General features: G+C 35.8%; 2 protein-coding genes across 3 annotated transcripts in view; one reads left to right on the top strand and one right to left on the bottom strand.

The window, feature by feature from the left end:
- The window catches only part of SLC4A10 (solute carrier family 4 member 10), a 126969-nt gene extending 118532 nt beyond the window's left edge, over positions 1–8437 (top strand). The window contains exons 23-26 of one of the 2 annotated variants that reach the window (XM_054208597.1): positions 1896–1963; positions 3625–3741; position 3781; positions 4426–4817. In XM_054208597.1, the coding sequence (XP_054064572.1) occupies positions 1896–1963; positions 3625–3741; position 3781; positions 4426–4545 (306 nt within the window). In that variant the 3' untranslated portion in view covers positions 4546–4817. Of the gene's footprint in view, positions 1–1895; positions 1964–3624; positions 3742–3780; positions 3782–4425; positions 4818–8370 lie in introns of those variants that run through there. The other variant, XM_054208598.1, reaches the window with a different exon arrangement.
- Positions 8438–11486: 3049 nt separating this feature from the next.
- Positions 11487–14819, bottom strand: part of LOC128913099 (dipeptidyl peptidase 4-like) — a 42328-nt gene continuing 38995 nt past the window's right edge. Inside the window, exon 26 of the mRNA XM_054210136.1 lies at positions 11487–14007. Coding sequence (XP_054066111.1) covers positions 13909–14007 — 99 coding nt within the window. The 3' untranslated portion in view covers positions 11487–13908. The remainder of the gene's footprint in view (positions 14008–14819) is intronic.

Below are 14819 nucleotides of genomic sequence, written 5' to 3' on the forward strand. Positions count from 1 at the left end.
CTCTGCCTTTAGGATTCTTCTGTGACCTTTGGCAACTCACTGCCTCAGCTGTAATATGGAGAACTGTAATTTTCTTCTCTCTGATACATTCAACAAACTTTTCATGTTTTGAGGGAAAGGTTTTACCTATGTGATAAAGATGATGATTTACTACTTACTATGTGCCTGTAAAACTACCAGGCTGAAATTAAAATATATGAGTCATTGTTTTCGCCCTTGAATTGAAGCAGACCAGAGAGTTGTTTCATCGCAGTATCTGTTGTCATCGCAATTCAGAGTAACCAAAAGTAACCAAGGTAGCTCTCTTCTTGTGGGTCTGGTTATTGGAAAGAATTCCTTGTTATCCTTATGTTTTGCTTATATGTCACTTTCCTTCCCATGCTTGATAGGATGGCATCAGAAAACAAAACTGGGAAAATCTACTGGTGTTACTTTATTTCATTCACTGTCTATTTTGAGAGGTTATTTTTACATATTTTGGCATTTCTAAATATTTGGAGCTATTATTAAAACTGTTCAACTGTCAAAAACTTATGAAGCTGTGAAGCCTGGAAATGACAAAATTAACTAGTAATAAAACTTCTGACATGTAGCCTAAGGAATTAATTGGAGAGTTGCTATCACACGGCTTTTAAAAATAGAAGTATTCTACCCACAAGAATATTCAGAAATATAGTTGACAAGATCTGAAACTTATTTGATTGGATCCTAATTTCATCACTTAAGTTGTTTTTATATTTTTAGGCCATGTTTTTCCAAGGCTTTGTACATTTATAGTGGATATTATATATGCCTTCTCACAGACCTCCTTTGGAAGCCACTTTGATGTTAATCAATTAAGTCTTTCTGAGGCAGGAATGAACAAAGTGGCTTCTCCCATTTGGAGAAAAAATGTTGTAACTTCTAAAATAGTTGTAATACTAAAACATAGAAGAAAGCATTTTCTGTGCAGAGAGGACTTAAATTCTACTGTTTTGGAAAACTGTACTGGCTCTTCCAGCTAATACCAACTTATCAATGTGTGTGATGCCTGTGGGGATTTGGATCTGTCAGAAAATGGTAAGCTCTTTCTGGGAGAGCCAACTCACACTTTCAAACAGGCACCAAGGTAAACTGTTACGAAGCCATTGAATAAAGGGAAGGAAGATGTGGAGGTCTCTGGGTGTCTGTTATGCTCATACACACAGTGCAACAGTCTAGGGCAGGATTCGATGGTTACGTTCATGTGAAGGCACATTAACCTCCTGGCTGTGGTTCTTCTGACCTAACAGGGGTGTGAGCCTTGAGAATCCTCCCATGGAGCCTTGAGCTGATGTCTGAAAGACAGAGACTTGTTTTCCTTTGTTCTTGCAGGCAGGATGTGGTGCTTGGGGGGTGTTGTTTTCTTCTCCCCTCCCCCTAAGATAGATTTTCTAAATTTGTAAATAGTTCTCCTCACTTCCTGTTACTCACAGAAGTTTTTTACCTGTTGAAGTGAAAACTAATTTTGGTGTCTTGTTTCACTACCTTTTATTGCAGTAAAACTTTATCAGTATTAAAACTGTGTGTGCAAACTTAAATTTGGCTTCCCTAATTTTTGCATGTTAACATTGCAATGTATATATCCTGTTACGCATGATATTTAAAACCTACCATACAGTTGTTCATTCAGCATTACTAATTTTTCTTTTTCTTTATTATTACAAAAGTCTCCTCTACTTGGCATTGGAAAATAACATTAAGTGAAGATACATCTTTTGAAATGGAGAGTTTAAATGACAAATATTTAAATTGAGTTGAAAAGTATCTTTAAGAACTTCAAGTAAACACTTAAAAGGGGAAAAAGGATTAAAGTATATAAATTTCACTTTTCACAACAACATATCCTATCTCACGTCTAAATTCCTTCTTTCTAGGAAGAGCAAAGTATGTTAGCAATGGAAGAGGAAGGGACTGTTCAGTTACCACTAGAAGGACATTACAGGTAAAATATACCTTTCCTCTTTTAGGTGAGTTGCAATTACACAAATAAAATAAACATGCAACAATATTTATTCTTAACACTTACTGAACGTCAGGAGGATGTTTGTCTGGTAGTAGAGTACAGAGAGGTGAACTGAACCGTATACTGCAGCATTTAAAAGCTCAGCCCTTTTCTAGTCTTCCCACTTGATCTCACAGTCCCTGGGAAAAGGACACAGTAGTTGAAGTTTTCCCTTGGGCTGGACTGCAGGATCAGGCCATTCATAGTGAACCTTGGCCTCTGACATGCACAGTACAAAAGGAAGATGTAGACCAGGTCAAACTGTTCATCCTGATGCTAGTAGGGAGCCAGGAAGGGTTTTGAACACAGCCCAGAAAAACTGGGTTCTTACAGAATCACATTTTAAAATATTCTATTTAAGATCCTATCTTTATGAGATAAGAAGTGACCCAAGAGTTGTCCAGGGTAGATAAGGCATAATGCAGGGTTGGCACAACTTAAATATGAAAGCCTATGTTATAGGTAGTAATAATACATGTGGCCAGAGCATAAGGACTGTCATTGGCAGTTTTCAGTAAGTTCGTTCTTAATGAAGATTTGAAATATCTGCTGATAGCAACCTCTGCATTAATGTTGAGTTCATAGGAACACTATCTCAGAGTGGGCTCCTCTTATATTTTAACATGAAGTTACCCTAATATCTCCTAAGGCAAATAACTAACTGTGTTATTAAGCGTATTTCTTACTTTTGATTCATCACACTTCTAATGCTCTGTTTTTTTCTTCTTTTGTCCATACCTTTTTGTTTTATTTTAAATTAGCAATACTTAGCTTAATTTATTTTGAGGTGTTTATTTAGGTAGTTGCCTGGATAATATCTGAATTTCTGTACTGTAAGGGTAGGAGTCCTACAGCTAAAAAGAAGAGTCAAGACATTGGTTGATAAAGTGGTTCCCCAAAATACTGTGAAAACAAGTTTACTGAAGGCTTACTGAATGTCAAACCATAAAGACTTCATACGTAAAACCATGAAGTCAGGAATAATATACAGGCAGGCCCTTAAAATGTTTAAGACTTTAGTATTTGTCAGTGTATAAATACATATTTGGAGCGGTCCAGGTAAAGCTAAGGGCATAATGGCTATGAAGTGCTGCCTAAAGCTACTGACTAGTTTGTTTAATTGGGGCATTTTTATTAGATCTCTTAAAGCTTTGACTTTGTCAAGGTTTCTGATTGCTTTGAAAATCATTTTCAAAGCAGGTAGAGTTTCAGAGCGTAAGTACTTTGAGAACTGTTAGGAACTCTCAGGATTCTTGTTTAATCCAGCTATGCCAACAGCATGCTGTGACATCTTGGGCAATATTTAATTTCACAGTTCCTCATTTTTCTCTGTCTATTATTTGGAAGTGAAACAATATATTTTATTGATGTTACTGTGGTTAATTGCTGTTGGAGGAGGAAAATGCTAAAAAAGTGCTAAGATGTTTTAAGAGAATACTTAGCTCATTGTTCAGGATTTTTGAAGCTTAACATAATTTCTTAACTTACATTGCACTTACTTATTGTTGTCACTATCAGTTTTCAAGAACTTTTTTAGATTTAATAAGTAACAAAGACTGTTTGATCATTCTTTTATTGTATTTACTTTTATTCTTGCCTAGAGATGACCCATCTGTGATAAACATTTCTGATGAAATGGCAAAAACTGCTGTTTGGAAGACATTGTTGATATCCTCGGAGAATGCAAAAGATAAGGAGTCAAGCTTTCCTTCTAAAAGGTTTTAATTTTTTTTACTACATTATACTTCATATATTAGTGTCAAACAAATACTAGAATATTTTGCTAGGGATTAGAAAGATTTCTAGCATCTTGCAGTTTTATTTCTTGAGGCTTCCTTTTATTTCTGTCCAGTCATAATATTCTGAGCTCAAAACACAAATTCACTATGTACATTTATTTTTAAAAAAAAAAAACAACAAAAAAACCAAATATTTGCATGCTACTTAGTTATGCTACAGTGGAAAATGAAGTTGAGCATGCCTGATGCTTGTGTAATGAACCACCAGCCTACACCTGGATAGTGCACAACAGCTGTTCTTTGTTCTGCATGCTTTTGTTCTTTCCTCTTGAAAAGAAGTGGTCGTCACTGCCCTGGAGATGTCTGTATGAAGAGCCCAGTACTCTGAGTGTGATCTACTAATATTGGGAGTGAAAATAATTTTAAGATTCCGTGACTTCTTTTCATTTTTCTGCCCACTTCACTTATACACAAAACAGTTAAATACTTTTAAATTATAGTCCAGACAAATGTAAAATGAAGCCAGTGATGTTTTATCTGTGCTACAGAGTTATTATGGGAATAAGAAAATATCAAATACAAGAGAGATTTTCCTGTGTTTACACAAATTTTAAATTCAACTATTTTCTACTTAATTGTTTTATATCACATTTCTGTCATAAGCTCCCCTTCCTAATCACTCTAGATGCTGATTCCCCAAAGGTAAGACCCTGTCCCTCAACCTTTTCCTTGATTGTATCTTCCAGTTTAAAGTGGTGTCACCTAGGAACCCAAATGATTTGACTTTGTCTAATTTTTGGGGGGACAGAATGAAAAGAAATTTCAAATAGGAACGTAAAATGTCTTCATCAAAGTCCTTAATATTAAAATTTTAAATTTATTGTGTATTAAAAATAGAAACTGTAGATGTATTGCATTTAAATGTTAAATTGAATTTATTCGTAGATTTTTTTTCATTAGTTGTTTGACTTTTTTAAAATAAAAAATTATATTCTGCCCATTTCTAAATCTAGTTTTCAAAACAAGCTCCGTGTGTGAAACAGCTGGTCATTATTTTATGGTGAAAAGATGCAGTAAGAGGAAAAAAAATAGTAGTGAAATACATTTTTTTTTTTTTTAATTTTGTCACCCCAAAATGGCATGCTGCCTTTCAGTGTTGTTACTTTCCCTAAACAGCATAAACAAGATGAACAGTTGATGACCAGAGAATCTTCATTTCAGACACCCGTGGAGCAGCCCACTAATGTGATGATTTTAATGCTATTTCACTGACAGACAGAATAGCAGTGTAGTTCTGATTTGCCTTCCACCGTACACATGGGCTGAAAAGGATCCTGTCACAGTGAAATCACTGTGGGGCATGGGAGAAGGATGTACAGTAGGGTTTTTTTACCTTATGTGCCTCTGCTGTCCAGGCTCTGAAAGCCTGGAGAAAAGAGAAGAAACTGATGTGGTACCTTTGCAGCCACTGGGTATGCAGTAGTTGTAATTTTTCTGTTGGATGTTGCTTTCTTTGATGGTATGACAGATTATGTAAACATGTACTGTTTTTACCTGAAATTTTCAAAGATCCTTTGAGCAAAGAGCATCCATATAGGCTGTGGCTCAGACAAGACTGGTAAAAGATGATTTGACTTTTCCACTGCAGTAAAATAGAAACTCATTTTCTAATGAGTTCATTTTCAATATATTCTTCGCTCGTGAAAACAAAGACTCAGGTGAAAAGGAACTAAGGAATCACAGATTTTATGGTTTTAGGTATGAGCGTCCTGTTGTAAGGGAACAACCTCTTACAGAATCTGGAATCCCGCTTTTTCATGCGCTCTAGCTTGTCTCAGATTCCCAGGAAGAAGTAGATTCAAGAAGCTTTAAACCTGGAAGGTTTGCTTTCTGATAAGCAAAACCATAGACAACATTAATCTTAAATCATATTAGAGACAGAGCTAAAGAAACATGTTCCTAAATGCATGTATCATTACATGAAGATATAATTCATAGGTAAGTACTGAGAAAAAAGAAAGCTTGGAATGGTAGCAGTTGTAAGGATAATTTTTGCAAATGATCAAGATCACCAGTATTACATTACACAGTTCCCTTCAGTGAAGGATATCTTACCATAGTGGAAAAAAATCACGTTGTTTTGAAATTAATTTTACTGATGCCTTTTGAAGTTCAGTACAGAAGTGTTTAGTACTCCTTTTCCTGTTGTCAGGTCTGCTTTTTTATACTAATATCCCAAAATATTATTAAATGGGGATAATTAAATTATGATACTGTACTATGTTTTCATGTAATGCCTTTTACATAAGGCACTGATCAATTAACAACATAGGGTGATTTCTGGAATACATAAAATCTGGAAGTTCTTTGTACTGATTAAATACTGAGTTGACTTGGCCGATGAAAGACTGGCCAGTAATAAGCTAAGAGATTTTAGGCAGGAGAGGTTTATACAAACGACTTCTCAGCCTGATGCATGGATAATAGCTATCATAAGCTCTGCCCTGCCCTGCCTCTGTGTAGTAGTATAGTGCGTGACAGTTCTTACATCCCAGACTCTTAACAATATTTAAGTGTCTAAAGAGGGGACTTAAATGAGATTTCTTTTTAGTCAACTATTGCCTAACTGTAGAGGCACCTGAACTTTACAATTTTCCAACCTTAATTTTTCATTATTTATTATTGAAATTCCTAGGGACCCAAAGGTCTGCTTTTGAGCCTGTCTTGGTAGAATTGACCACCAAGGCACCCATCTGAAACACAGACCTCTTTGGTACACATAATTAAATATTCCTCTGTCTTTCCTTATAATATCAAGCCCTTCACAAAGCAATTTCAAAATGTATGCAGAAGATCTGACCAAGAGAGAAGGTAGTCCTAGCTGGTCTTTTAAAGTATTGGAGAAAGAGGCATCTATCACTTCGTAGATGGTGTGAGTTCCCTTCTCTACCTGAAGATACGCAAATCTCGCACCTCAAACATTGCTTCTCAGGCCTGTTAGACTACTTACTTGGTAGGGAGGAAGAGAGCTCTAAGTCCCTTACAGATCCACTAGTTAAGTGTTTTCCTGGTAAAAGACTGGACTTGTCCTTTTTTTTTTTTTTTTTCCCAAATTTCTCAAGGCATTAAAGCCCACATCTGCAGGAGATGCTCAGAGATGTGAATCCTAAGTAGAAGGAAGACTTTCCTGGTATCACAGAGGCACCTAAAACGTGGAAATATTATAGACTGTAAGGCACACAACACATCCTCAGTGTTTGATTTTACTAAGCACAGGTAACGCTCTGCCTGCTGTCCTGCTGCACTTTAAATTCACCCCCCCAGGAATTTGTTTGCATACCTTTGTGTGCAGAAAGTGTAACATACCCAATTCTACCACTGTTCTACAGAAGGTGACAGATTTGGCAGTTGAAGTGGCTGAAGTTGGTATTCTTTAGCTATTTCCATTAACACCTCTGGAAGCTGCCGTAGGCATAGAAGTAAGCTTTGGCTGAACTGAATTGTATCCTTAAAGCAATTTTTATGTGAAGAAAAATGTCAGATGATTGTAAAATTGTGCATGAATCACCTTAAGAATTTGAGAATTGATCTTGCTTTCTTTAAGCCTTGTGTAACTCAGCCTGTTTCTCATTCATTCTAGTTAAGGAATTATTCCCATGAAACCTGGTAGGTTATGTGCTTGATACAGGTTTGTTCTCAGAACCATCTTATTTTTTAGATACCCTGCCACTCTTTGTTGAAGGCTTGGTTTGCCTGTGTTGTGGAAGCCTCTTTGCATTTTTTTGTAGTGTGACTGAAACTCATTGCAAGAACGTGACTTTTTATTTATTTACGCTGTTGTAAATTAGGACCCCATTCATAAAAAAAAAGTCATCTGCTTTGCACATACGTTGCTTTCTGTAGGCAAATCAACAGTGTTTTAACTGGAAAAAAGCTGAATCCAAATTTGAACTCCATTTCAGAGTTCTTAGTGATAGGGCTTTTGTATGATCTTTGAGGCTTTTTTTTTTTCTTAAGAAAAGAAGTTATTTCCGTATAATGTATACATGAGGAAGTATGTATTAAGCTCCAAATGGGGAATATTGTTACTCACCACCCCGCTAGCTGCCTTCTGCTCTCCCCAATCAGGACTGAAAGCCAAATATTACAGTTGGAAATTGGCTTGCACTGCTGTAGTTCAGAAACATTCCTTCTAAATGTACATTGAGCAACGGAATACATTTTAAAGACAAGAAATAATTACTGTGACCTCTTGTTTGTGCCATTTAAGAAAATGCCGGTATTGTCTGAGAACTGTACCATTACCATTTTTTAATCAATTAACAGCTGTATTTGCCAAAAAAAAAAAAAAAAGGTAGCTATCTTTGCTTGCATGCTGGCTGACTTGTCTGTCTGTACATCTTAAGTTCTCTACCTACCTCATCACTGAAATGCTGGCTGATGTCGTCTGTACCATTCAGCACAGAAACTTTCACTTGCTTCCCAGTTTGTGCTATGCAGCATGAAAAATAAATTAAAATATCCGTGCAGTGTTGGTTTTCAGGTGGATCATTAATATATATGATAGTGCTGCTGTAACTCTTTTTTTTTCCCCCCGTCTTTTCCTAGTGCTGAAATCAGACCAGAGAAGAAAGCTGACTCAGGGAAAGGCGTTGACCGGGAGACTTGTCTATGACTTGTTCTTCAATTAATTTTTTTACAAATGAATGAAAGGAGTGCCACAACCACTAAATACAAATGATTTGACCTTGTAACTTTTGTCTTTCATCTCAAACTAGCACAGGTAATGTAGTGCAATATTTGTCTCATTTCACCTTGTCTAAATGTCTACATTGTCTAGTATATGTGTAAAAGTCTGCAGTAGCCAATGCAAAAAATCTTCATGTTCCTTGCTGATATTGGCCATTTATCAGTATTCATATCATAAATTTAACATGCAAGGTTTCTTTCAAATTCAACTATCCTGTTAATACGTTTGTACTGTATTTTGCTACTTTTTCTGTGTGAGAATACTTAATAATCTTCATTCAAGATGAACTTGAAAACACTTGTTCCAATTTTTTTTTTTTAAATCACCTAACTCAAGTAAATGATTTCAGGAGACCCAAACTGACAAGCAAACATTAAAGTTTTTAAAGTAACAACTGATCTGACCCTGTGAACAAACTAACAAGGATAATCCTTTCCTCCTCAAGCTGTCCTTTTGAAGTCATGGATTACTCTTGCAATGAGGATTGCAGGGTCAGATTCTGTATTTGTGAAGTTTTCATTGATTTAATACAGTGTATTTAATATTCAGATTTGTATGTAACTGGAACATAGTCTCATATATATATAAAATATATATTAAAATATATATTAAAACATTCTCTCACCTTAGTTGAAAAACACCTTTGATGTTAAACATGGGTACAGTATTTCTTAAAATGCAATCTGTGATTATGGTATCTTATCTTGCATTGTATGAATGTTGCTGTGGTAGGCCAAACAACTGCATTATGTCATTAATCAAGCCATTATTTTATAATAGGGAAAATTTTGTAGATACAAACTATACTTCACATGGTGTTATATCACCTGCCCAATAATTTTCCTCCTTTATTGCCTAAAATACAGCAACATAAAGGGCATATTTATATTGCCCTCTCTCTACTAGCAACAGTAAACCTCTTAATTTCAGAGATTAATTGTGTATAATACTTAAATCGGTATCCTGCTGGTGGTTTTGTTACAGCTCTTCACTATTCCATCAAGTACATATTGATTAAAAGATAAAAACAACATTGCAAAGTAAAATGTGGCTTTAAAGCCATTACAAAGACTTTTTTCGTAATGGGTTTTGTTACTGCCTGATCCTTTAACCTGTTCTTTTGTGTAAAACAAGGACTGCAAGATTAGGTATTGAATTAATAAGAGATGTGGAGCAAAAGTTTTATTGCGTTATTTGGAATTCACTGAGTTGGTTTTTTTTTAAGATAAATTTTTAAATTATTAAATGAAGGCTAACTCTCGTTATTATGCTATTAGTTTGAATCCTACAAAAAAGAATTACAGTTTTGTAATCTTTATAACAACTGATCTACAGGGCTGTAACATTCCCCAGCTTTCCAAAATAGGATAAACTTCCCATAGATCTCATGTGAACAACTTTTCATATCCAGCGTATTTAAAGTATTCCTTCTAATATTTTTGTGCGTGTGAGAGTGTATGTTTTACTACTTTAGCCATAAATGATAACTGCATTTTGCTGCAAACTAATAGGGTCACTGTTCTGAATTTGACTTGGCATTATCAAAGCCCATTAAAGGCCATTTTTATGGAGGAAAAAAACCCAATAATCTAATGGACACCAAGAAGGATTTACATTTAATTCAATGTTTGTATTTGTAAATTTAGGAAAAAAAATGCCGATGCATTAAGGTTAAATTGCTTTGTTTTGTGTACTTGATGATAAATTGTAAGATTCCAATTGTTTTAAGGTTAGTATAGAATTTCAACACTGGTTTGTCGCGAAAGCAGCCTGGTGGTGTTTTAATATGTTGCTGACTTTGTTACAGATAATTATACAATCAAAATGTATTAGTTTCACTCGACCAACTCTTAGAATATTAAGAAATCAGTGTTTTCAATGGCATTCTGTATTTCTGTTCAGTATTTCAGAGTGGTTTTATTTTAAAACAGTCACTCTGTTCTTGTGTGAATTTAAATGCTATTCCAGTGTTAATCTTAACATTCTGAAATCACACACGATATAAAGCAAATGTAGTGCTGTATTTACTTCTAATTTCATATTCCTGGTCAAAAATACTCAATTTCTTGGATGTAATTTATTACAAAAGTTTATGTGTACATGTGAATAGACTATTGTGTTTTTCACAATTAAGAAATGTTATGTGAAAATAAATATTTATCCTAACTAATCTTCAATTTTATTTTTACACCCAGAACAAGTATGCAATATGGTACAGGATTTTAAATGTCTACCTGATACTTGAATATGCTTCACAAATCAATGAATTGTAGAGCCCAGTCCTGCTCCATTTCCAAGTGGAATCTCATTGAAACATGCCGTGCTATCAGTGTTGGCTTGCAGGGTGTAGTTGATGGCAGTATACTTGGTGTGACTCTAAGAGTAAGTAAGTAAGTGCGTCATCAGGGATGGCACATAACTGAGCTGTACCAGGAAGACAGTGGGAATTAAATTCTGGTTTACTGGTCATGAGTTGGTTCCCCTTGCTCCTATGAGAGATGATGTGGACCAGACAGCAGTAGTTGCGTCTTTTTTACGGATTAACTTTTACAGTCTTTTTCAGAGGTAAGGTCATACAATTTAAAATCCCTCAATGCTACAATATTTAAAGTGTCTAACAGCAGCAGCTTAGCCTACTCCTATTGTGGGAGCTTCTGCTATTCTCAGGACCCTGTATTTCTGCTACTGAAAAACTTAGAGGCCTTAAAGCCCAGTACTACTGCCAAAACCCAGTACTTACAGTATTGACTCCATCGTATTTAATCCCTTTGAGATTCTTCACCATTTTTTTTAAACCAAAGACTGGAAGCCTCAGGCATCAGCTCCTTCTGTTGGGCTTTTACACAAAGTGTAATGTACAACGAACTTAAGTAGCCATTTCACATGGAAAAAAAATACAGAGGAAAAAAAGTAATTGGTAGGTGCCTAACTCTAGCATGTGGCACTACTTCAGGCACAACTGGTTCTGAGTGCTGGCTTTGTACCTCAATGAAATGAGCTGGCTTTTTTCTTTTGCCTCAGCTGTAGGAATTTACTTGTGCTCATGCATTTCAAGTAAGTTGTAAGTTCTCTAAGACAGCTCTATTGTCCTACTGTCTGCGTTATTTTTGGAGCTGAGCGAGACCTACCAGAGAGAAAGTTACACACTAAACTGATGTTTATTAGGACAGTTACTATAGCAAAAAAGCGTATTTTTTTTTTTATTTCAAAAGGTTCGTCATGCTCTCTTCGCAGCATATCTTAGAAGTTGCTTTCCAGACAAAGAAATACAAGATAATTAGCATTGGACTTTGTTATGCCTCACAGATAAGAGAGTTAAACAGGACTGCATATTGACAGTACAGAAGTTTCCCAGTGAGATGCTAGCATCAGTAAGGTAGGTCAGATAGAAAGAACTGCATCTTTACCAGACCATATGATTTTTAGTTTTATTTAAAAGGCCTTTTTTTTTTTTTAATGCTTCTCTGATTACACTAAGGGAATACTTGCATTTCTTTAATATGCATGAAAGCCTAGTTAATGTAGTTTTGGGATTACAGAAATACTTTTTCTGTCTGTATGACAGTGTGAGTGGCAACATTTTAAAAACACCCAAACAAACCAACTCTTTACTCCTTGCATGCACAAGTCATCCAGAAGTTCATAATGAACATCTTTATTATAACCTATCTATCTGCATTGCTGTGACCTACCTTTATACTCATTTATGTTTATTTCCCTTGAGTCAAAAGAATCAAGAGACATGGATTCTGTTACCTCTCAGAGACAACTAACAGCCTCTATCCTATAGAACTTTGATAGTGGGGGCAGTCTACATTAGAACCACTAATATATTGAGCCCAAGATTATATCTGTAATGCCCATCTCCAGTTTGTTTCCCAAGAAAGCTTATTTTGTGAAAATAAGTTTGTTTTTGAAACCAAAAACCTTATTTTCCACCTCAGGCCCCCTTCTCTTTCTCATTTAAGGACAAGCTGCACAAACTGTCTTGACATTCTCCCCCATGCTTTATCTGTCTGTGTGAGTACTTTTACATTCACACCTAATGTCACTAATAACCCACAACACATACATTAATCACATGCTGGTATCTAATATCTAGAAGCTAAGTGTTAGATAATCATGTCACACTCCATTACATGATACCATTAAACACAAGCAGAAACTTTACCGTAAGTCCCTCTAAAAATTAGTGGATTTTTGTAAAATTCTAGGCGTTTGTTTCTTGCGCAGCATTTTCAATGATAGGGACTACACCTCCTTTCATAACTTAATGTCTTTATTATTTCAAAGCAGCACAGTTTGTAGTACAAGTGGGTTGCATCTTTTCTATCTATGTGAAATTAAGAAAACTAATCTTATCTTCAGCTGGAGAAGCCCACCTGGAGTGCTGAAGTCAAAGCGTGAGTTTACAGGTAGGCTGCAAGGAAAAGCAGGTTTGCTAAATAGCATGTTCACATGAAAGTTACCATCCAGCTCTTGCTTTAAGTGACTGCTAGTTTGCATAGTAATGTTTTACGTTTGAGTGCAAGGAATATATCCTATTTATCAGTAAACTTCTAAAAAAAAAATTTTCTATCCTGTAGAGAAACAAGGGTGGGCTGCTAGAGTTTCCAGGCAAGATTTTACCAGTGCAGATTCCCACAGTAGCAGCCTTTTTTGACTATAAAGTAAGTAAAAATAACAGTACTATGATAGGAAACAAAGAAATTCAGTGCCACTGGTTTGACTAGGTATCATTCAAAATCTTTGGTGAAAGCTGTTTATGTGCTTTCCTTGCAAGACTTCTACAACTGTAATCCAAGAGCTTGCAGAGGAAGTATTAACTGAATGAACTGCAGTAAACAAAGTGTTTCATTCTGCATAGAAAATATTAACATTGCAGTATTCCTGATACTGTTTCTAAAATAGTAATTGAGCAAACATTAGGTAATTTCTGCAAAATCTGTTTGAAATTCTATCAGTATTTTCACAGAAGTGATCACAGGTTTAATTTTATTTTTTTGTTTGAAACGTTATTGTTTTTGTTCCTCAACTGATCTCCGTGTTGGTTCCTCTGTGACATTTTTACCATTCACTACCCTAATATGGAAACTGGACTGGTTCTCTTTTAGGCTGAAATATCAAAAGCTACTGATTCAAGCAAGTACCAGGTTTTCTAGGAGTCTGCAACACACCTACATTCTGGTGATGTTAAGACCTGATTAAACACAATCAATAAAAATGCAATAGTTGCTTGGCAACAAGAATCATCATAATGATTATCATTTCATTGTCTACACAGGTATCCCAAGAGCTGACCCTTATCTTATCTTGATTCATTAAAGTTTTTACTGGCTCAGTGTACATCAGCTAGAGAGTTTTCTGGAGAAATACCATCAGGAACAACCACAGTGCTAGTGCAGTGAGAAACACTGCTTTATGAAGTAGCTCATATGGGTATAAATATGCTTATGCGCTTGACCACTGATGGCATGGTCTTTGTCGGTATACCACTGTGGGAAAGAAAAATAGAGAGAAGGTTAGTTCTAGCTACATTTAAAGTATATAGATCAAACACGACAGACATAAAATCATGGACAGCCATTTAAAATTATCCCAGCATGTGGCTAATAGAGCATGGAGGCAAAGACATGATGGTGGTAAGAAGCTGCTATGATACTTTTGTCCCTGCTTTGTGTGTGGGATACACCATCTATTCATGCTAAAAGTACAAAATGAATACGGGGCTTGTCCACATGGAGGGCAGATGCAGCTCCTCAGTTTAGAGGTGCCTAATCTCAGCACCCTGTAAGCCCTGCAAGTTTGGCTGAAGGACAGCCATGCACTTGGCTTCCTTGTCAGCACTGCTCCCCAAGGGCTGGGAGAAGGTAGGAAAGGAAGAGCTTGCACCTTAGTCTGAGAATTTCCACGTGCAGCAGAAGGGGCAAATAACTACTTGTCTTAAAAATTCAACAGAGAAAACCCCAAGCGTGATAGACAGGTTATCTTGGACTTAGCTAAAGTTAACCTTTCTTTATATCCTATCTGTAAAGTACTATTCATTGGATTTTGGCTGTATCACAGATTGGGACGGGCTTGTCTGTTTGTCTGAGAACACAAAAAAATTAACAAAATGAAAGATTAGGTAAGCAGGGTCAAATACAAGAAGGAGCTGCTTTTTTTTTTTTTTTTGTACAGAAGATACACGAGTGCATTATGTTAAAATTTCAGTTACTGAACCTGAAATGCAAGTGAACTTAGTTTAAGATGGCAATTGATTTATACCTAATAACAGGTAGCTTTTGCTATTATTCTCATAATACAA

This window comes from Rissa tridactyla, chromosome 7, assembly GCF_028500815.1.
Source record: "Rissa tridactyla isolate bRisTri1 chromosome 7, bRisTri1.patW.cur.20221130, whole genome shotgun sequence".
Taxonomy (NCBI): Eukaryota; Metazoa; Chordata; class Aves; order Charadriiformes; family Laridae; genus Rissa; species Rissa tridactyla.